The sequence below is a fragment of the Chiloscyllium punctatum genome, chromosome 39, assembly GCF_047496795.1.
Source record: "Chiloscyllium punctatum isolate Juve2018m chromosome 39, sChiPun1.3, whole genome shotgun sequence".
Taxonomy (NCBI): Eukaryota; Metazoa; Chordata; class Chondrichthyes; order Orectolobiformes; family Hemiscylliidae; genus Chiloscyllium; species Chiloscyllium punctatum.
In genome coordinates, this window is record NC_092777.1 from 25,365,433 (window position 1) to 25,387,035 (window position 21,603).

Sequence of the window (21,603 nt, forward strand, 5' to 3'; positions counted from 1 at the left end):
CTGATATCAATTTGTTTCTGGCAACAAGTCAAAGGAATCTCCAGGCATCCAGCAACATTGACGTCATCAAACAGGGTAAACAACCCATCACTGTTTCAAATGAGCAGTGATCACAAACACTGACGGTTGCATTGGCATTTCATGAACACAGTCTGTACCAATATAGTTAGCTGTTAAATTAAGGTAGTTCACTCAAACGCCTTTTGTTATACACAGTCAATTTAATGTATTATTGTACTCCTGTAGTTTTTTAGTCCTATCAATAATTTTCCTACCTCTTGTTCAGATTATAGTTCAAATTTCTATTTTTTTTGACAAGTTGATTCATAATCCTTTACATCACTAAGAAAGGAAAGAGAGTTTAAAAACTGAATACATGTTGAAAAAACATTAAACAAGGACATAATTTTCGTATGTTTGGAATGCCTTCAGCATTGAATTAAATTATGTAAAAACAGTAAAGACTTTATACATTAGCTTTGGCTGTTTAGCTGATAAGGATGATGTGAACCACAAAGTCTCCTTAATTGTTATTGGTTTTACATTGCGATTGACCACTAGGAACTGGTGGATCAATGTTTTCCCTGAGCTCATTTTGCTCACAACAATTTGATGTTGCAGCTCATGAGCCATCGTATACAGTAGATGGGAGTAATAAATATGTAGAGCTACAGATTGACTAAAAATATGTTTTGACATATCCAGTTCCTGAACTAAAATACATTTTCTACTCTAATATTGCTAAATATCTTCATAGTCAGGTCTTTTAAATTTGATTACTTAAACCTTATTTGTTGGCAATTTCAGGAGAATGTTTCTTGAGACCAAATGGTTAAGTTGTTTTCAATTCATGCATTATGACACTCAAGTAGTTATTCATCTGAATAAAAAATACTCAGGGAATGCTACATTATTATATGTATCTCAAGTATCTAAATAAAAACACAATTTTGCAGGAAAATAAAAAAAATACATTGCATTTACTTTTTTGTTACTACTTTTGTTTTTTTCTCTTCCTGAACTTTGCACATCGCTAGTTATCTTTTCTTTCCGTTTAAACTCTTCTATTTGTTCTAATCATTGTTTCATTTATCTTGTGTTATGTTTTCTATGCTCCCTCTGGTGGAGGATTTTTTGTTGTATAAAGATTTGCTGGCTGAAAACAAGCCTTAAGGTTAGATTTTGAGTCAGTAGAAAGCCTTGTTGGTGACTTGCAATATAAGATCGTAGGAACAACCAGATTGACACAAGATATGAAAACTGCATAGCTTTGTTAATGGTGCCTGCAGGGTTAACTTCAATCAACCTCAACTTATTTTTGTTGATCTAGAGAGAATATGACTTAATTAGATTTGTTTCTTCTCTCCTTCAAACTGATGTTACATTTCTATCTGTTAATGCTCACTTTTATCTTACTATCTTAAGGCTGCACTTTAGATTTGAAGAAAACCACATTTAGATGTTCTCATGATAGATTGCATGCATTAAAGAAATGGGTAATGCTAGATTTGCTGATGTGAATATGTTTGGAAAATGACCACTGGTTTGAAATGATTGGGTGCAGAATCAAAAGGTGGCATTCTGAATGTCCCTTGAGGCTGCTTGAACGCAAGCATTATGGTTGTAATGTTGCTATTTGTCTTTATAGCAGAGTTGCTTAGAATTCTGTCCAGAAGTCAATGGATGAAAATTAAATTCTCTTGTCCTGGGTCTTGCTTTACGTCTTGGGAAAGTTTGGCTTTAGCGAGAGCCTGTTTTAAGATAATAATTGTGATGCCTTTGTGATGGATCTCACCTGACAATTTTATTTTTTAACATTGCTGCTAGAATGGATGCTGAATATACTGCTGGAAATAGTGCGCAATGAACATTCTCCTTCATCTCTTGTACATCTTGCGTTCAAATTCCTTTATCTCATCTCAAAGGTACTGTGTTTTTAGCGTTAACTTAAATATTTGTTGAGAGAATCTGTTATTGCACAGATCAATAAATCTGTAACCGTATTATGGAATTTTCTTTTTCCATCGTAGGTGCGTGGCTATAAATATTTCCTGAGATTGTTCCCTCATGAAGTGGTAGATCTGCAACCAGTGTTGAATTTACTCAGTCAGCAAGACCCAAAAGACTGTGATGTAAGTAGAGAGTCATGAGTTTTTCATCTTTAGACTGATTTTTCACAGCAAGGACTTGCATAAATAATTGTTCTAAAAGCAGTCTGTATTCTTCGGAGTTGAAAAAATGTTAGGGACAAGTAGTTCTGCTGTTGGCTGAATTCTGATCTTTGGATCATGGAATTCTGCCCATTTAATTTGCTTTCTAACCGTTGCCTTGTTCAGGGAACTAATATTCAAGCCCTTTTGTCTTTCATCCATTGCTAATACTGATCTAGCTTTGACTCTATCTCGGTGATCAGGAAATGCAGCAGCAACTGATGAGGCTGCAGACTGCCATTCTGCACTGGACTCTCTTCTTGGTGTCACCTCTGTTGTGGGAGCTGCTGTTGCTGCTGTTGTTGGTGGAGGATGGATGGATTTTCTTGCTCAAACCAAGACTCAAATACTAAAGGAATGACCCAGCCCATTGCTAATCGCTCGGCATCAGGCACGAGCGTTGATCTTCGGATGTGTGAGAGGATTGTGAAGGAGGAAAGGAGATTCCAGTTGGCCATAGTCTCAGCCACATCCTGGGCAGCAAATACCACTTTGCGCTGACTCTGGCTTGACGTATTTGAGATCCCAGGACTGTATGAGCACTACTTGAAGGAAATGGCTGTAATTCTCAGCTAGGTTCTCTTTCCTTGGGGTCTGAGCTCCTAAATCTCAGGTAGATGGCTTGCCCTTCCAGGCAGTGTGGATCAAATCTAATGTAATCCTTTGATAGGATGATGATGAGGATCCAAGTTTGGCAATGTGACAAAATTCAGGAAGAGAGGAGTGAGTGGGGAATGATGGGATGGACAGATTGAGTGAGTGGAACATAGTTGTGGTGGAAAGGGTTGAATAAGTGGGGGTTAGGTGGGGAGAGAAGGGTTAAGCCAGTGAGAGTGAGTATGGAGATTATAAGTATATGAGTAGGGATGGAGGGGATGAGTGAATATGGAGGACCGATTATTTAAAAAAAGGTTAAGTGAGTTGAGTGTTGTGGAGAATGGTTGGGAATAGGGCTATGGTGGAGTAGAGGAACTGATTATAATGTATGTGGTGAAGAGGACATTTTCTCTTTTGGAAGAATCTAGAACTAGAGGTCACTTTAAAAATTGTAGTGGACAATTTAAAACAGATTTGAGGTTTTTTTTGCACATTGTGTTTTTTCAACTGTTCCTGAAAAGGTAATGGAAACACAATTTTTGAATATATTAAGGCAGAGGAGTGCAGATTCTTGTTGTGCAAAGGGAAGAAAGATTATTGGGTAGATAGGAATGCATATTTAAGTATACAATCAGGTCAGCAGTGATCTTATTGAAAGGTAAAGCAGGTTTGAGGGGCTGTCTCTATGCTTTTTGTTCATATGTTTAAATCATGCATTAGTTTCTCCAGATGAATAATTAAATTACCTCTTGCCCATGGTGCAGAAATTCCTTTTGATCTCTGCCTAATTGTTAAGTGGGTTAGGGTGAGAATCACAGACTTTGAAATAGGAATCTGGCTTTTGGAAACAGCCTTCTGCTGCCTGACTATCAAAGACAAAAGTGGACGGAGAGCGTGTTGCATTGATTGCAGGGTGCAATGCTGAGGAATTAGTTAACCAAGCAAGAAACCCCATAATAATAATGATATGTCATGTGTAATGATATGTGAAGATAAATTGTGTCAGTTAAACAAAATTAAATTGTACAATCAGGTAACTAGAATTAGGGACCTTTAAAAGTTCAAACAAAGCCTTGACTTTCAGTGGTTACTCATCCAAAATTCATGTTAATGAAGAAATATTCATTTCAAAATCATGTTGTTTGGCAGAACTTGCCTTCCGAAATGAGTTCCACTATCAAAGGAGTAGATATTGGACAGTGTATTTCAACTCCCTTAAAACAAAGATGTTCAGACACCTTGTCAGAATGAATGGTGTCTTTGAACCATAATCAGGACACATTTAAATTTATAACAAGAGTAAACATGGCCAACATGTGTGACATAATTAAGAAGTAATGAAATTAGATCTATTTTTATATAACATGCAGTAAGTCTGAAGCTTTTATAATGCCAGCGTGTCTCTCACCAAACTTGAAAAATGCCAAGTCTATGCAATCAGTGTAGAGCTCTGCAGTTTGAACATATTCGTATGTATGCAGAGGCTGCTGACAGTTTTGTCTTTTATCCCAAGCCATTATCTCTGTGGGTGCCCCGTTTGTAATTTTTGGCTGATTATATTGGATCTAGCCAGAGTCATGGGGAAGTCCTTTAGGGAGCAACAGACTCAAATATTCTGACGTTTAAGCAGATTCACTTTCTCCTCTTAAAGGTAGTCAAAATACTGTTGAAGAGAACACTTAGGACAGGAGGCAATCAAAGTACTTTGCAAACTTTTTCTATTTCTTATTTCAATACGATACTTAATCGAGAAACCACTGTATTACACCCAAATCCTTATGTTTTTTGTAATGAAAATTTGGCTCTTATTTTCTTTTACCATGTGTAGACTTGTTATATTTGGTGCAAATTTTCCAGACAAAAAGAATTGCCTATATTCAGGTTTCTTTCTCTCTCATGTTTGATGTATTTTCCTTGTACAAGGAAACTTATAAATGGTTGCAACCCCTTAGTTTCATATAAAAATTGAGAAAAATAATTTATTTGCTTTTTCTGAAATCCGTGTGTTGCTGTTCATCCCATCTGATTATTTTGTCCTGTGAATATATTTGACAATGACCAATGCACCTGTGCTAAATTGCTCTTGGTGGGTTCATCAGCTTTTGTTTTGCTAACCACTGCCATTTTTGTCAAGTGCTTTTCAATTCAACCTGTTGTTGATAGAAAATCTAGTCATCATTTTCCAGCTCTTAAAGGCATGTGACTATTTGTTCCTTAAACATGTGCCTGTGCTTTCCGAACTCCTAAATGTGCTAAGTTATCAGCAACATAGCTTTGGAATTGTTGAAAATAATTTGCCAGATTATATCAAAATAGATGCATTGAGGAAGATCACAAGACATTAACAAAACACCTGACAATGTGTTTTCCTATTAAAATAAAACTGGACAATTCCAACCTGGCCAATTACTGCCCTGTTAGTCTATTCTTGATCATCAGTGAAGTGATGGAAGGAGTCATCAGCAATATTATTAAGCAGCATTTACTTAGCAGTAATCTGCATACTGATGCTCAGTCGGCTTTTGACCTCCTGAAAGTCTTGGTTCAAGCATGAACAAAAGAGCTGAGTTCCAAATGTGAAGTAGAATGAATGCCTTTCTTATCAAGGCTGCATTGATCCAAGTGTAGCATCATTAACTTCAGCATTGCTAGAGCTAATGAGAATTATGGGAACAGGAACTCTCCAGCGGTTGCAGTCCTAACAGTGGAAGGTGGTTTGACGTGTTGGATGTCAAGTATCCCAGCTTTAAACATGGATTTCTAGGAAAGATGTTTTTGAAGGGTGACATGGTAGGTTTTTTGAGAAGAGAGTAGATTTGGATTATTACCAATGAAATTGTAGACATAAATACATGAACTTTGTATGAATTCTCATCCCGACTCGTATGCCCTATATTTTAATTCCACGGTTTGATACTCTTTTTCTTTACGTTCTATTGAGTTACTTGTGCTAAATTTGAGCTTATCTTGAGAAATATATGCTTGTCATATGTTTGTCATGGCAAGAGAAATTAAGTTTGAAAATCCATTCTGTTTTGACACAGATTGTGGTTTAAATAATAATTGTTGTAAAGCATGAAACAAACTGAATTCTGTTGTTTTCAAAGGTTTTCATTTTTTTAAATATGGACTATTAGTGCTGTTGTTGTAATTTAATAAATTAACACCTCAGTTCCTGTATACATGGAAAGCATGAAATTTTGACCATTATAAGTTGTCAAAATTAGTACTTGGCCCTTTTTAAATATGTTTATGATGCAGAGGGTGATCAAATCTTTATTTCCTCTGTCTGAATTCTATTTGATAAGAAGGTTCAACTTATAGATTACACAAAGGCCAGTGCTCCGTTGTTATCAGGCATCTTGTCTTTGAATAGATTCCAATAATTCACCTTCTTTTCCTTATTGGTTAATAGTAATAGCACATTCAAGTCTGTTGTAGCATTGGTTTAAGTAATCCTTTTTCCATCCTGACAAAAAATTATACTTGTTGCTTAATACTATCTCTTTTGCTGCTTACAAAAAAAGCTTCTGAAAGAAGTTCTAGTTAGGGTAATATTTATTTGCTCATTTGTTTGTAATTCCTCAGCCACTTGTTTCAGTCAGGGGAAAAAAAATTGAAAATAAGCATGTTAACAGGTATTTTATTTTAATCAGTTTATTTTTGATTTTATTTTTGGGAGAAAATTTAAGACAAAACAAATGTTTGTAGCTCAATTCAGGATTACAATCAATTCTGTAGTGCCTGCAATCTCATTGTGTAGAAATAACTGAGCACAGATCCTGGCTTCCTCTTACCTAGCAAAGAATGATACTCAGGTTTTTCATTATGAATAGACTTTTAGTCCTGAATTCGAATGGTTGAATCCTAGGCAGTTCTTAGTGTTGCACATAGTGGAGTCCTAGATAGTGCCTGTGTTCCAAGACCTGTGTGCATTTTAATGCATTCTAATGGTGTGTAGTGATAGATTGTTTTGTATATTTCAGACCTGGGAGACTCGTTACATACTTCTATTATGGTTATCCATGACCTGTTTACTCCCATTCGATATGGCACGACTTGACGGTAACAATTCGACACAGGCAGGGCAATCTAGGACACCAACAATGGATCGGATTTTGAATGTAGCAAAGGTGAGTGCTGTGACTCTGCTGTGTTAGAATTGTCTGTTTTCAATTTATTTCAAGTTAACTTAAACTCTGAAGGAATAGAATACAAAAATGAGAAACTAATGTTAACTATAAAGGAATTCTGGTGTCATTCAGAATGTAGGTTCATAGTTCCTTGGAAGTGAAGTTGCAGGTAGCTAGGATAGTGAAGAAGGCATTTGGTATGCTTTCCTTTATTGGTCAGAGCATTAAGTATAGGAGTTGGGAGGTCATGTTGCGGTTGTACAGGATGTTGTTAAGGCCACTTTTGGGATATTGTGTGCAATTCTGGTCTCCCTCCTATCAGAAGGATGTTGTGAAATTTGAAAGGGTTCAGAAAAGATTTACAAGGATGTTGCTGGGGTTGGAGGATTTGAGCTATAAAATCATGAAGCACATGGATAGGGTAAATAGACAAACGCTTTACTCCAGGGTGGAGGGAGTTCAGACCAAGAGGGCATAGGTGTTTAGGGTGAGAGAGGAAAACTTTAAAAGGGACCTAAGGGTGGTACATGTATGGAATGAGCTACCAGAAGAAGTGGTGGAGGATGGTACAATTGCAACATTTAAAAGGCATCTGGATGGTATGTGAATAGGAAGGATTTAGATAGATATGGGCTAAGTGGTGGAAAATGGGACTAGATTAATTTAGGATATCTGGTCAGCATGGTCAAGTTGGATTGAACGTTCTGTTTCTATGCTGTATATCTCTGTGACTCTATAACTGTGGAAAGATTGTGAAAATCTTTTGAGTTTTCTGTTTTTGGAATTAAGAGGTTCATTAAGAATCTAGGAACATGGGACTTGGTAGTTAGAGATGGCATTCAACACTTTTGAGCATGTTTTTTCATTCAATGGAATCATGGCTGACCAGACTTTAGTTCATTTCTGAAGGAGTAATAAGGAAGTTGGGGGGACAAAACGAAATATTGTAGAGGAACAAACTGTTCTTGGCTTACAGATTGGCTTAAATCACTCAAAGTGGCAACACAAATTGACAAAGCTATCAAGAGTGGAAACTTAAATTTGCAGAATGTGTGCTTTGATAAGAAATTGGATTAAAAAATAGTTAACAGGTGCTTTTGAGAAATATAATCTGCAATTGGAGGAGTGGCATAGTCAGCTAGCATTCTCCTTTTTCTTTTGTGTGTATGATCTAAATGGAGAGAAAGGGTAGAAACAGACTATGGATGCAATGAAAGGACAAGGACTTTGACCCAGTCCCAACTTCAATGGCAAGTTGGGTAATAAGCAACTGGAACTTAACCTCTGACAAGTTATGTTGAGTGGATATTTGGACAAGTTGAATATCATTTGAGGATGGAGGATATGAACCTTGCAAGTAGGGTAGAAGCAGTTCAGTATATATATCATGTGCCAAAAGAGTTTGGACATTACAGAATGATGTCTGAATTCCAAAGGATAAGTTCTGAGCACTGGTTGCACAAAAGGGGGTTTAGAAGATTAAGAGGTGATTTGATTACAGTTTGAGTTATGACAGGGAACTGATAGTTTTCTCCATTTTTATGATTTTGCTTGTTTGCGCTTTAGTGCACACATTGGAGCCAGACCTTTCTGGCATGAAGTCTGAAATACTTGTATGTGCAAATGATGGTAAACGTTAGGAACACTCTTCTGAAAAGCACAGTTGATTCGAGGCAAATTATTGGCTGTGAATAGTTGATTAAGAAATTTCTATTCACTGAAGGTATTGAAGGGCAGGAGTTAGGACTGTGGAATTAGTGTACAAATCAGCCCAAAGTCCCATTGAGTTGTTGAATATCTCAAAGGGTTCAGTAGCCTACTCGTGTTCCTATGAAGGAATCAAGTAAGAGCAGGGCTGAGCTGTGGTTGTGAAGATGCAAGTAAGTGCTTTCCTTGCTGCAGGTACGTTTGTTTCCTGAATCTCTAACCTTAGAGCACAGCAGTTTTTTTTAGGTTAAAGGCAGCATGGTTTAAGCCGAGTTACTGGTTAGGGAGGGAATGGCATATCTAACCAGCGAACTAAATAAGCTGCAGGTTTGAAGGAGATGACTTTCTGTTCCCATTGTGGAAGTTGAGAAAGCTAAAACTCATTTAACTTGAGGTTGCAGGCTACATTTAACAACTCAGAGGAAACTGCGATCTTTAGTGAGGTAGTTGAGAGGTAAAGGAGGATCTTTTCAATGTATGTATGAAAGTTGACATTTATCTCTAGAACAGATGAGTATATGGAGGCAAGTTGTGGGTGGATGGGTAGATAGATCTTTGAATCGGTCGTGGGTATTCTGGAAATAACATGTGGAGAGGAAGGAAATGCTATTTCTCGAGATATTCTGCCTGGGTTTGGATGAATGAGGATGGAATTGTGCAAGCACAGTTCAGAAAATTTGGACATGGGAGAAAGATGATACCGATTGTCATACACTGTGACCAGCAACAAGAACAATAGCACGGTGGTGGAAGGGGATCCTGAATGCAAGATGTGACCAGAAGTGTGATGAATTTGGAGAGAGTTAAATGTTGATGGGTGGGTGGAATGCTTCAAGAAAGACAGGAATTCAGGGTGTGTGGGGGTGGGAAGCTAAGGTCTAGGTGTCAGTGGATATGTTAATTACATTGTTAAAATATACCGATAAAGAGTATAGTTAATTAAATACTGAGTGCAATTATAAAGAGAGACTTCGGGAGTAATGGGGTGGTAGGTAGAAGGCAGACAACTATGATACTGTATTCTGTATATAAACTTATTATCAAAAATAAAATCTAGTTTCTACTTCAGCATCTGGCTTGGGATGCAATTAACCTGGAGAACAAAGAGATCTAAAGTCTCGTTTCCAAACAATTTTGAACTCCTTGGTGTTTCAGCTGATAGTGGATCAAGTTCAGAAAGTGGACTTTCAGGAAGCAGTTAGTTCGAGCAAAAAGGAACTGTCCTTACTCTATAGTAGTTCCTGGTGGTTTTGGCTGAAGAAAGTGAAGCATCACAGTGCTGCACATGGTCAAGCTAGATTTGTTTATTAGATGCAGAGACCAGTTGACCACGAAATGTGTTAAAGTTTGCACTGTTCAAACTTTGAGGGAGTAATGATAGGAACTCTGCAATGCGAAGGGCAGGTGTGGGGAATGAAAAGTTTTGCTACAAGACGGGGACCAAGGTTTGATGTAATAGGGTGGTTAAGGTGATGAGAACAGTAGAATCGTGATGAATGGAAGCTAGACACAAGCATTTTGCGAATTTAGGAGTGAGATGTAAGCAAGCAGAGACAGACATTTTAAGGAGATAATTTATAACTCTCTCAACAAAAATACATCCCATTAGGAAGAAAAGATTCTAGGAGTGGGGTCAAACCAACAATTGGCTAATCAGAGAAGGTAAGTAGAGATTAAAATTGAAATAAAAAGCATACAAGGAGGCCAAAGCAAATGATAGCCCAGAAGACTGGGATAAATTCAGAATCCAATCAAGGAGTACTAAAAAAGATAATAAAGACAGAGAAAATAAACAACAAGAGCAATCTAGTGAGTAATATTAAAGCTGATAATAAAATCTTCCTTAAATATATAAAAAGGAAGAGAGACATCAAAGTAAATGTAGGCATCTTAGAAAATGAATCTATGGAGACAGTTTTGGAGCACAAGGAAATGGCAGAGGAGTTAAACAGATATTTTGCATCAGTCTTTGATACTAAAAATATGGGGGAGGAATTAAGTGCCATTACCATCATTAAAAAGAGTTGTATTAGATAAACTAATGGGGCTAAAGGCAGAGTTCCCTGGCCCTGATGACTTGCATCCTTGGATCCCAAAAGAGGTAGCTACAGAGATGGTGGACGCATCAGCTGAAATTTTCCAAAAGCTGTTTGATTCTGGAGAAGTATCAGAGGATTGGAAAACTGGTAATGTTACACTAGATTAGATTACTAGATTAGATTACTTAGTGTGGAAACAGGCCCTTCGGCCCAACAAGTCCACACCGACCCGCAGAAGCACAACCCACCCATTCCCCTACATTTACCCCTTACCTAACACTACGGGCAATTTAGCATGACCAATTCACCTAACCTGCACATCTTTGGACTGTGGGAGGAAACCGGAGCACCCGGAGGAAACCCACACAGACACGGGGAGAATGTGCAAACTCCACACAGTCAGTCACCTGAGTCAGGAATTGAACCCAGGTCTCTGGTGCTGTGAGGCAGCAGTGCTAACCACTGTGCCACCGTGCCACCTTTTTGACTACTATTCAAAAAGTGAGGAAGGCAAAAAGCGGATAACTCTGACTGATTAGCCTAACATTTATTGTTGAAAAAGTATTGGAATCAATTATTAAGGAAGTAATAGCATAAATTTGGAAAAGCATAATCTAACCAAGCAGAGTCAGCACAAGTTCATGAAAAGGAAATCATGTATGACTAATTAGAATTTTTCAAGGATGTCTCAACTGGAGTGGATAGATAATTTTGGAGTTCCAGAAAGTGTTTGATAAGTACCTACAAATGAACGTAAGAGAAGAGCCCACAGTGTTGGTGGTAGTATATTGGCATGGATAGAGAATTGGCTCCTGGGTTGGAAACAGAGAGTGGGGATAAGAGGTACTTTTTCAGGTTGGGAAGTCGTGACCAGCATGGTTTTACAGGGTTCAGTGCTGGCACCGCAACTGTTTACAATTTATATTAATGACTAAGAGGAAGGAAGTGAATATGCTGTCGTCAGATTTGCAATGAACACAAAAGAAGGTGGAAAGGCACGTTGTGAGAGGGATGCAGATGATTTATGGAGGAATATTGATAGATTGAATTAGTGAGCAAAAAGTTGACAAATGGACTACAATGTAAGAAAATGCAAAGTAGTTCACTTTGGAAGGGAGGACAATAGAAACAAAGTTATTTAAAGGGAGAAAAACTGCAGAAAGCTGCCGCACAAAGGGATTGGGTGCATGAAACACAGAAACCTAGCACATAGGTGCAGCAGGTAATCAGGAAGGCTAATGGAATGCTGACCCTTTTTTCAAGGGTTTGGAGTAGAAGTCTAGGGAAGTCTTAGTGAAATCGTATAAGAGAACACATCTGGAATACTGTGAACAAGTGACAAAGAAGATTGATGAGGGCAGAGCGGTAGATGTGATCTATATGGACTTCAGTAAGGTGTTTGACAAGGTTCCCCATGGGAGACTGATTAGCAAGGCTAGATCTTATGGAATACAGAGAGAACTAGTCATTTGGATACAGAACTGGCTCAAAGGTAGAAGACAGAGGGTGGTGGTGGAGGTTAGTCTTTCAGACTGGAGGCCTGTAACCAGTGGAGTGCCACAAGGATCGGTGCTGGGCCCTCTACTTTTTGTCATTTATATAAATTTTTTGGATGCGAGCATAAGAGGTACAGTTAGTAAGTTTGCAGATGACACCAAGATTGGAGGTGTAGTGGACAGCGAAGAGGGTTACCTCAGATTACAACATCTCGACCAGATGGGCCAATGGGCTGAGAAGTGGCAGATGGAGTTTAATTCAGATAAATGCGAGGTGCTGCATTTTGGGAAAGCAAATCTTAGCAGGACTTATACATTTAATGGTAAGGTCCTAGGGAGTGTTGCTGAACAAAGAGACCTTGGAGTGCAGGTGCATAGCTCCTTGAAAGTGGAGTCGCAGGTAGATAGGATAGTGAAGAAGGCGTTTGGTATGCTTTCATTTATTGGTCAGAGTACTGAGTACAGGAGTTGGGAGGTCTTGTTGCGGCTGTATAGGACATTGGGGGGAAAGTGAGGACTGCAGATGCTGGAGATCAGAGCTGAAAATGTGTTGCTGGAAAAGCGCAGCAGGTCAGGCAGCATCCAAGGAGCAGGAGAATCGACATTTCGGGCATGAGCCCTTCTTCAGGAATAAGGAAAGTGTGTCCAGCAGGCTAAGATAAAAGGTAGGGAGGAGGGACATTGGTTAGGCCACTGTTGGAATATTGCGTGCAATTCTGATCTCCTTCCTATCGGAAAGATGTTGTGAAACTTGAAAGGATTCAGAAAATATTTACAAGGATGTTGCCAGGGTTGGAGGATTTGAGCTATAGTGAGAGGTTGAACAGGCTGGGGCTGTTTTCCCTGGAGCATCGGAGGCTGAGGGGTGACCTTATAGAGGTTTACAAAATTATGAGGGGCATGGATAGGGTAATTAGGCAAAGTCTTTTTCCTGGGGTCGGGGAGTCCAGAACTAGAAGGCATAGGTTTAGGGTGAGAGGGGAAAGATATAAAAGAGACCTAAGGGGCAACCTTTTCACACAGAGGGTGGGATGGGTATGGTATGAGCTGCCAGAGGATGTGGTGGAGGCTGGTACAATTGCAACATTTAAGAGGCATTTGGATGGGTATATGAATCGGAAGGGTTTGGAGGGATATGGGCCGGGTACTGGCAGGTGGGACTAGATTGGGTTGGGATATCTTGTCGGCGTGGACTGAAGGGTCTATTTCCATGCTGTACATCTCTATGACCATTTCATTGGACGCAGTTCGGAGAAGGCTCACTAGGATGATCCCTTGAATTGAGGGACTGATGAGCAAAGGCTGAACAGGTTTGGACATTACTCACTGGAATTTAGAAGAATGAGATGAGATCTCATTGAGGCATATAGGATTCTTAAGGGGCTTGATAGGATAAATGCTGAGGAGATAGATTCTGTCATGATGTGGACTAAGACTAAAGAGCATTGTCTCACAATAAGGGGGTGCCAATTTAAGACTGAGATGAGGTGGAATTTCTACTCTCAGATGGTTGTAAGTCTTTGTCACAGGGAGCTGTGGGAGTGGCGCCCTTTTGTATATTAAATCTGAGGAAAATAATTTCTTCTTTAGTTGGGAAATCAAGGGCTATGGAAAAAGGGCAGGAAAGTGGACATGAGTAATATCTGATCAGCAATGATCCTATTGAATGGTAGAGCAGGATTGAAAGTCTAAGCAGCCTATTCCTGTTCTTTATTTATTGTATTTTGTTGGAATTTTTGTATGCCTGGATCTTACAAGCTATGAATTTATAGAACACTGTATGTGGATTGTGAGAGACATTAGGAAATTTCAAAGATGCTGTTTTTGGAATTTGAGACTTTGGGATATCACTGAAATAGGGCAAGAAGATTGGTTGGGGATTTTGTGAATAATGATATTCGGAATGACATTGAAGTTGAAAGAAGATTGCTTGCGTTGGGGTGAAGGTGGAAGTAACTGATAATGAGGAAGTGCATAATGTACAATTAACTTGTGTATATATTAGTATGGGTGAGTAGCAGCTGATGAGGCTGACCCCACTTGGAGTACTGTGACCAGATCTGTGCACCACATGTTCGGAAAGATATATTAGTCTTGGAAGGAAGCACAACATAGGTTTGCTAAAATGAAGCCTTGACTTTAGGAATTAAGTTATGAGGAGGGATTATACAAATTAAGCCAGTTTTCTTAGTCTATAGAAGGTTAAGGGGTGATCTGATTGAAGTCTTCAAAATATTAACATGAAAAGTTGGAGTAGGTAAAAATCAATGATCTCCACCGGTTGGGGATTCTAGAACTAGGGTATCTAAAAATTAGGGCCAGACTGTTCAGGAGAGATGTTAGGAAGCTCTTCTACACACAAAGGATGGGAGATCTTTGGAACTCCCTTCCATAAATGGCAGTAGAAGTCACATCAGTTGTTAATTTAAATCTGAGACAGATAAAGTTTTCTTAAGATATTCAGGAATATGGCCAAATGCAAGACTGTGGAGTTAGGCTGCAGACCAGCCATTATTTCATTGAATGGTAGAACAGACTCAAGGGGCTGAATGGCCTACTTCTGTTCCTCTATTCCAAAAACAGTGCACAACTTAAGGAAAACGAATGGAAGAGTGTTGAATGCATGGCAATGAAACATTACCAGAGGATTGAGATAAATATCAATTTGGAAATTAGTATTGCTCCTTGAACATCAGCTAGACTTCCAAAAGCACTTCATATGTAGTAATTTTTAAAGTGTTATCATGTGATTATGCAGATAAACTGTCAGCATGCAACTCAACCAATTTGCACACAGTAAGATCTGGCAAACGGTAAACACAGTGAATGGCCTGTTAATTTATTTTTGGTGATGCTGATTGATGTAGACCATTGGCCTGAACACCAGCTAGGCCTATAATTTCTCTTGTTGTGTCTTGGAATTCCTGTGCACTGAGAAAGGCAAAAAAAAAATTGATACGTGTTCTGACTAACCAGTTTCCTCTTTAGTGACCTGTTTCGAAAAAGTGTGTGTTTGTAGATTGGCAGGAGTGTTGCATTCACTGTTGGGGCTCACATTAAAATTAATGAGATGTTAGAAAATGGTCAGTGCCCATGAAATTTAAGCTTGTTTCTAATACTTTCAGCATTAGGCAGCAAAAAGTAAAATTAGTACTCTGCCTTAATGATGGTGTTATGCAGAGTTAACACTAAAAATAAATGTTCCCAAATTTCTAGACTTTCATTTAAATAATTATTTTAGGCAAATTGCATGTCATTTTCACTGAATGATTGGAATTTATTTTTATTCTAGTCTTACCTGACAGTCAGTGACAAAGCAAGAGATGCTGCTGCTGTCCTTGTATCCAAGTAAGTGTGTCATCAGAATTATTATTCCTCTGGTTCTGAATGGACCTTTGTCCATTTTTAATTTTACAAGTGTCTGTGCACATGTGAATGGAATAAACTTATCATTACAGGACTTTTTTGCATTAGCATTTAAACTGAACAGTTTCATTTTTTAAACTTCTATAGTAATGAAAAGTAGGTTACTTAGTTTAGATTACTTACAGGTTACTTACAGTGTGGAAACAGGCCCTTCGGCCCAACAAGTTCACACTGACCGTCCAAAGGGCAACCCACCCAGACCCATTCCCCTACACTTAACACTACGGGCAATTTAGCATGGCCAGTTCACATAACCTGCACATCATTGGACTGTGGGAGGAAACCGGAGCACCCGGAGGAAACCCACACAGACACTGGGAGAATGTGCAAACTCCACACACACAGTTGCATGAGGTGGGAATTGAACCCGGGTCTCTGGCGCTGTGAGGTAGCTTTGCTAACCACTGTGCCACCGTGTTAATATGAAGAATTATCATGTTGATACACAAATTGTACCTTTATGAAAATCAAATTTGATCACTTGCCTTCACACTGCACAGTGGTTTGCCACTGGACCGTCTAATACTGAGGCAAGAGATGACATATGGCACAAGGGACCTAAAAGGAAGAGAAGAAAGCTGTGTTCTTTTAATTTGAGGGAACAGAATGCATTTAACCAACCTATGGTGGCAAAATCCAAAATATAAGCTAATGTATTATGAAATAATTTTATGAAGAAGGTTCACAGTCTCAGTTCTGCTGCTGGTTTGTGGATTCTTCTTCCTGTTGTATTAAAAGACCACGTGGCTTACTGCCATTAAGAATGCACCAAAGGATCCTGATCAAGGCCACCTTGTGGTCAAGTCACAAAACTGGATGATTTTAAAAAAATCATTTGTGGAACATGAGTGTCGTTGGCTGGCCAGCATTTATTGTGCTTCCCGAGTCATCCTTGAGAAAATGGTGGTGAACTGCCTCCTTGAACTGCTGCAATTCATTGCTGTAAGTTGACCCAAAATGCCCTTAAGGAGATAATTCCAGGATTTTGACCCAGTGACTGTGAATGAACAGTGATATATTTTCAAATCAAGATGGTTCGTGGCTTGAAGGGAAACTTGCAGGTGGTAGTGTTCCCATGTATCTGCTGCACTTGCCCTTCTAGATGGTAGTGATCATGGGTTTGGAAGGAATTGTCTAAGGACATTTAGTGAATTTCATGCTTTTTTTTTTAGATTGTTGACAGCTGCTACTGAGTGTCAGTGGTAGAGGGAGTGGATGTTTGTGCCAAACAAGTGGGCTGCTTTATGGTGGCAAGCTTCTTGAGTGTTGTTGGAGTTGTACCCATCCTGGCAAGTAGAGAGTATTCCATCGCACTCCTGAGTTGTGCCTTGTCAATGGTGGCTGCAGTATTCCTAGGCTCTGATTTGCTCTTCGAGCCAATGTGTTTATGTTGTAACCCCAAGAATGTTGAGAGTTGGGGAATTTAGTGACAGTAACACCATTGGATGTCAAGAGGATTAATGAGATTGTGTCTCATTGGAGATGATCATTGCCTGGCGTTTTTGTGGCGCAAGTATTGCTTACTACTTGTCAGCCAAAGCCTGGATATCTTTCAGATCTTGTTGCATCCGAACGTGGTCTACTTCAGTATTGAAAGAGTCGTGAATGGTGCTGAACATTGTGCAATCATCAGTGAACATCTCCATTTCTGACCTGATGATGGAGGAAAGGTCGCTTCCCTGAGGAACTCCAGCAGAGATGTCCTGGAGTAGAGATGATTGACCTACAACAACCACAATCATCTTCCTGTGTACCAGGTATTACTGCAAGTAGCAGAGAGTTTGCCCCTCAATAACCATTGATTCCAATTTTGGTCAAGGTGCCCAAACTTTGTTTTGTCAAGGGTCTTCAGTGATAGCAGAATAACTGCAGTATTTTTAAAGGTTGTGATTGCTTCAGTGCTCATGTTTCTGTACATGCACTCAAGACGTGCAGGAGGGTGCTATATTTACCTTAAGGTGCAAAAGACTGAAGACTCCAACTAAGAAGCTTGGTAGTAAAGCATTTAAATTTATGGACCACATGAAGGTTTTCATTTTGTTTTTCCTTTAATTTCTTGAGATAGCTTTATGCAATTTGACACCTGTCTGTTACCTCTTTCCATAAATTGCAACCAATTATAGGACTTGACTTTGAATAATGTAAGCACTTTAATTGTATTAAAACAAATGTCACAATCAGCCTTTCATTTTCAGTAACTGAATGCGTTTAATTCACAATATAAAAGTGTTGCAATATTTTTAGAAGATTTATACCAGATCTTTGGTACCTGGTAAATTATATTGGAATAATATAGAGCACAGTTTAAAGGAGGCGACCATGTAAAACATGGACTAGTGGAATCTGCCACACTGTGGTTGTATGTGGAATTGCAGCTGTCATTTTTTTCCTCCTCTTCTGCTGTTCTGGAGAAGCATATGGTGCCAACAACTGTGGTTACAAGCACTGCCTAGTGTTCTGTTACAGAGCAGCATTAGGAAGGCCATTGAAGTAGATTGCCTGCAACAGAATGTCATATGTCAGAAGGTAATTAAAGGACAGAGATGAAAGTAACTTTTTTTTAAAGATGACGTATGAGTAGTTGATCGTGGATTATCCACGTAAAAAAGTGTGGCACTGGAAAAGCTCAGCATGTCAGGCAGCATCCGAGGAGCAGGAGAGTCGCCGTTTTGGGTGCAAGCCCTTAATCAGGAATGAGATGCTGGAGATCAGAGCTGAAAATGTGTTGCTGGAAAAGCGCAGCAGGTCAGGCAGCATCCAAGGAACAGGAGAATCGACATTTCGGGCATATGCCTGAAGAAGGGCTTATGCCCGAAACGTCAATTCTCCTGTTCCTTGGATGCTACCTGACCTGCTGCGCTTTTCCAGCAACACATTTTCAGCCTTAATCAGGAATGTTGGGGGTGGGAGGAAGGGAGCTAAGAGATAAATAGGATGGCGGGGATGGGCTGGGGAGAATGTTGCTGGGAAGGCGATAGGTGGGTGCATATGGGGACGTAATTGTGATAAGTTGGTGGGGATACTGGAGTGGATAGGTAGGATGGAGAGTGGGCAGGTAGGACAAGTTGAGGAGGTGGTGATGAATTGGAGGGTTGGATCTGGGATGAGATGGGAGGAGGGGAGATTTGGAAACTAGTGAATTCAATGTTGATGATGTGTGGTTGAAGGGTCCAAAGGTGGAAGATGAGGCATTCTTTTTCAATTGTTGGGTGGTTTGGATTTGGCACTGGAGGAGGCCGAGAACTTGCATGTCCTTGGGGAAGTGGGAGGGAGAGTTGAAGTGGTTGGCCACAGGGCAGTGGGATTGTTTTGTGCATGTGTCCCAGAGATGTTCCCTGAAATGCTCCGAAAGTTAGCATCCTGTCTCCCCGATGTAGAGAGACCACATGAAGAGCAACGGACACAGTAGATGAGGTGGGTGGATGTGCAGGAAAAGCTCTGCCCGATGTGAAAAGATCCTATGGGGCTTTGGATGGAGGTGAGGGAGGAGGTGTGGGTGCAGGTTTTACACCTCTTGTAGCAGCAAGGGACAGTGCCAGGTATGGAGGTTGGGTTGGTGGGGGGCATGGACCTAACAAGGGAGTCACAGAGGGAATGATCTCTGTGGAATGCAAATGGGGCAGGGAGGGAAATATATCTCTCTAGTGCCACCTGCATTCACCTATCGCCTTTCCAGGTGCCTTCCCCACCCCCGCCCCCTTCTATTTATCTCTCTGCCCCTTTCCCCCGCAATGTTCCCGATGAAGGGCTTATGCCTCAAATGTCGACTCTCCTGCTCCTTGGATGCTGCCTTACCTGCTGTGCTTTTCCAGTGCCACACTTTTTGACACTGACTCTGCAGTGTTATGACATGAGGTAAACCCTCCTGCTTAATTTAAACTAGCAACACGGAAAAGATTTATCCCGTGCAGTAATCTGTGGAAATTTGAGAGGTCAAGAACTATTTGAAGTTAAAATTAACAACTTTATTTCTTAAAGTATAACAGTGAATAATTAATGAACAACTGTTTACACCTCCTTCCTCTCACCTATCTTTTACCTTCCCTTCTAGTCTGATTAAACCCCCCCCCCTTCCCCCCCATTAAGATTGACCAGAAATTCAAGTTTTCAAAATGAGCCAGCTGTCGAATCCTCTATTTGGATCTTCCTGTCTTTTCTTCTTAGGGATTATGCTTCATAGGTCACGGATTGATAAAGGTACCTTTTAAGAGGACTATTTTTCGGGCAGTCTGTTCATGTTGGTGGAGTGGCAGTTCTCCTCCCAAGTGTTCAATTTTCCCCGGTTTTATACCCTCAAAGCATCGGATTGTGTCATTGGCTTTTCAGATTGTCAATATACTAAATTCAAACTTGATTGGAAGTTGGTATTTTTCAGGGTATAATTTAAACTGATTGGCCCAATTTGAATCTGTTTTATTGTTTCCAGGCAACTAGCTAATCAATCTTTTGACCCTTATTCAGAACACTTGGTGCTGTCAGGTAGTTCTGCTAGCTTTTAACTCTGTTAAAGGTACAGTATACCCACATCTTCAGAACATCAGCATCTGCAGTCCCCACTTTCTCCGTGAATTATCGGTATTAATCTTTTGTTTTATGAGTGATACAATAATGAAACTGGAACATCCTTATTAAATCAAATTACATCATCTCAATTGAAAATGGAGAGGCTAACCTTTGGTTCACTTGGTTGCACACTCACCTTTGAAGTGCAATATTTCTCTTTCAAGTCCTATTCAGAGGGCATGAACGTATAAAATGAAGCCTGACTGAAGCAGTACAACACTGTTGGAGGTGCTGACTATCGGGTGAGACATTAAACTGAGGTCCCATCTGCCTTCTCTGATTGATGTAAAACATCCCTTGACACTATTTTGAAGAAAAGTAGGAAAGTTGTCATTTGTGTTCTGGCCCACATTTATTGCTTGATCAACAGAACAACAACAGATTACCTGGTCATTATCACATTTGTAAACATATTCATAAATACTGGTGAATATGGATTTTGTCTGTGATGCTAACAATCAAAGCTAATGCAGAAACTGCCTTCCTTTAATTAATGACATGGACTTGCACTCCTCTTTTAACATCCTCTCATGTTAGCAATATATAGACTGCATGTAGCTTAAACTGATTGAATTTTATGATCATCATATTTAATATTTGGCCAATGATAAAGGCTAAATATTTTGCATCCATTGAGTTGGAGGAAGCCTTAAAAAATCAATATGCCTAAAGATATATATTTGTGTCAGTTGTTTCTGTTTTATTCTCACTCTCTGCTAGGTTCCTTACAAAAAAATAAGAAAAGGGCGGAGATGCTCACAGGCCCACCAACATCCCTTGAAAGAAAACCTGAAGATTTCTGTGTAGTTACTTTGACAAAATACTTCTGGGTGCTCTAGCATTGTTGGCGCTTTGAGTTCTAGTGCGGACTCTGCACTTGATAATAAGTTAACCTCTTCAGTCTCCCTCAGATGCTGATGGTCATCATACGCAGTTGTTTTCTTTGAAATTTGTTTTGGACAAATCCTTTCATTTGTTGGCAATACTGAACTTGTGAATAAAACAAAAATGTTTTCTGTTTTGTGAGAAAATGTAATGCTGTGATGATAGCTAAAACTCAGTGAATTTGGTTTCAAAATGAAAACTCAAGATTTGCATTTTACGGTTTATGTAGAGGCAGAGTTATATTCTTGGAGATGCATAGCATTACATATTTAAGAACAAATGTCTGTGAAAATACTCTGAACGTTCACCATGATAAGCTAAAATACTTCATACAATCACTTAATTGTTAAATACGAGAACTTTGGAAAAGTGAGAAAAGCCTAAAGACATTTTGTGTAGAATACGATTCCAGATAACAACATAAAGCAATACCATATTCATAGTATAATTTAGGTATTTCCTTAGGATCCCGATGTTCTTGAATCATGCCAAAATACCTGAAAAACGAAGCTAATGGTCTCTGGGGTGCTAATTTTCATGATTTCCT

General features: G+C 39.4%; 1 protein-coding gene across 2 annotated transcripts in view; it reads left to right on the forward strand.

Annotated features, from left to right (window-relative positions):
- tbcd (tubulin folding cofactor D) overlaps positions 1-21,603 on the forward strand; it is a 282,112-nt gene that overhangs the window by 38,852 nt on the left and 221,657 nt on the right. For both annotated transcript variants that reach the window (XM_072558324.1, XM_072558323.1), the window contains exons 3-6: positions 1,828-1,925; positions 2,031-2,132; positions 6,794-6,940; positions 15,475-15,530. In XM_072558324.1, coding sequence (XP_072414425.1) covers positions 1,828-1,925; positions 2,031-2,132; positions 6,794-6,940; positions 15,475-15,530 — 403 coding nt within the window. The remainder of the gene's footprint in view (positions 1-1,827; positions 1,926-2,030; positions 2,133-6,793; positions 6,941-15,474; positions 15,531-21,603) is intronic.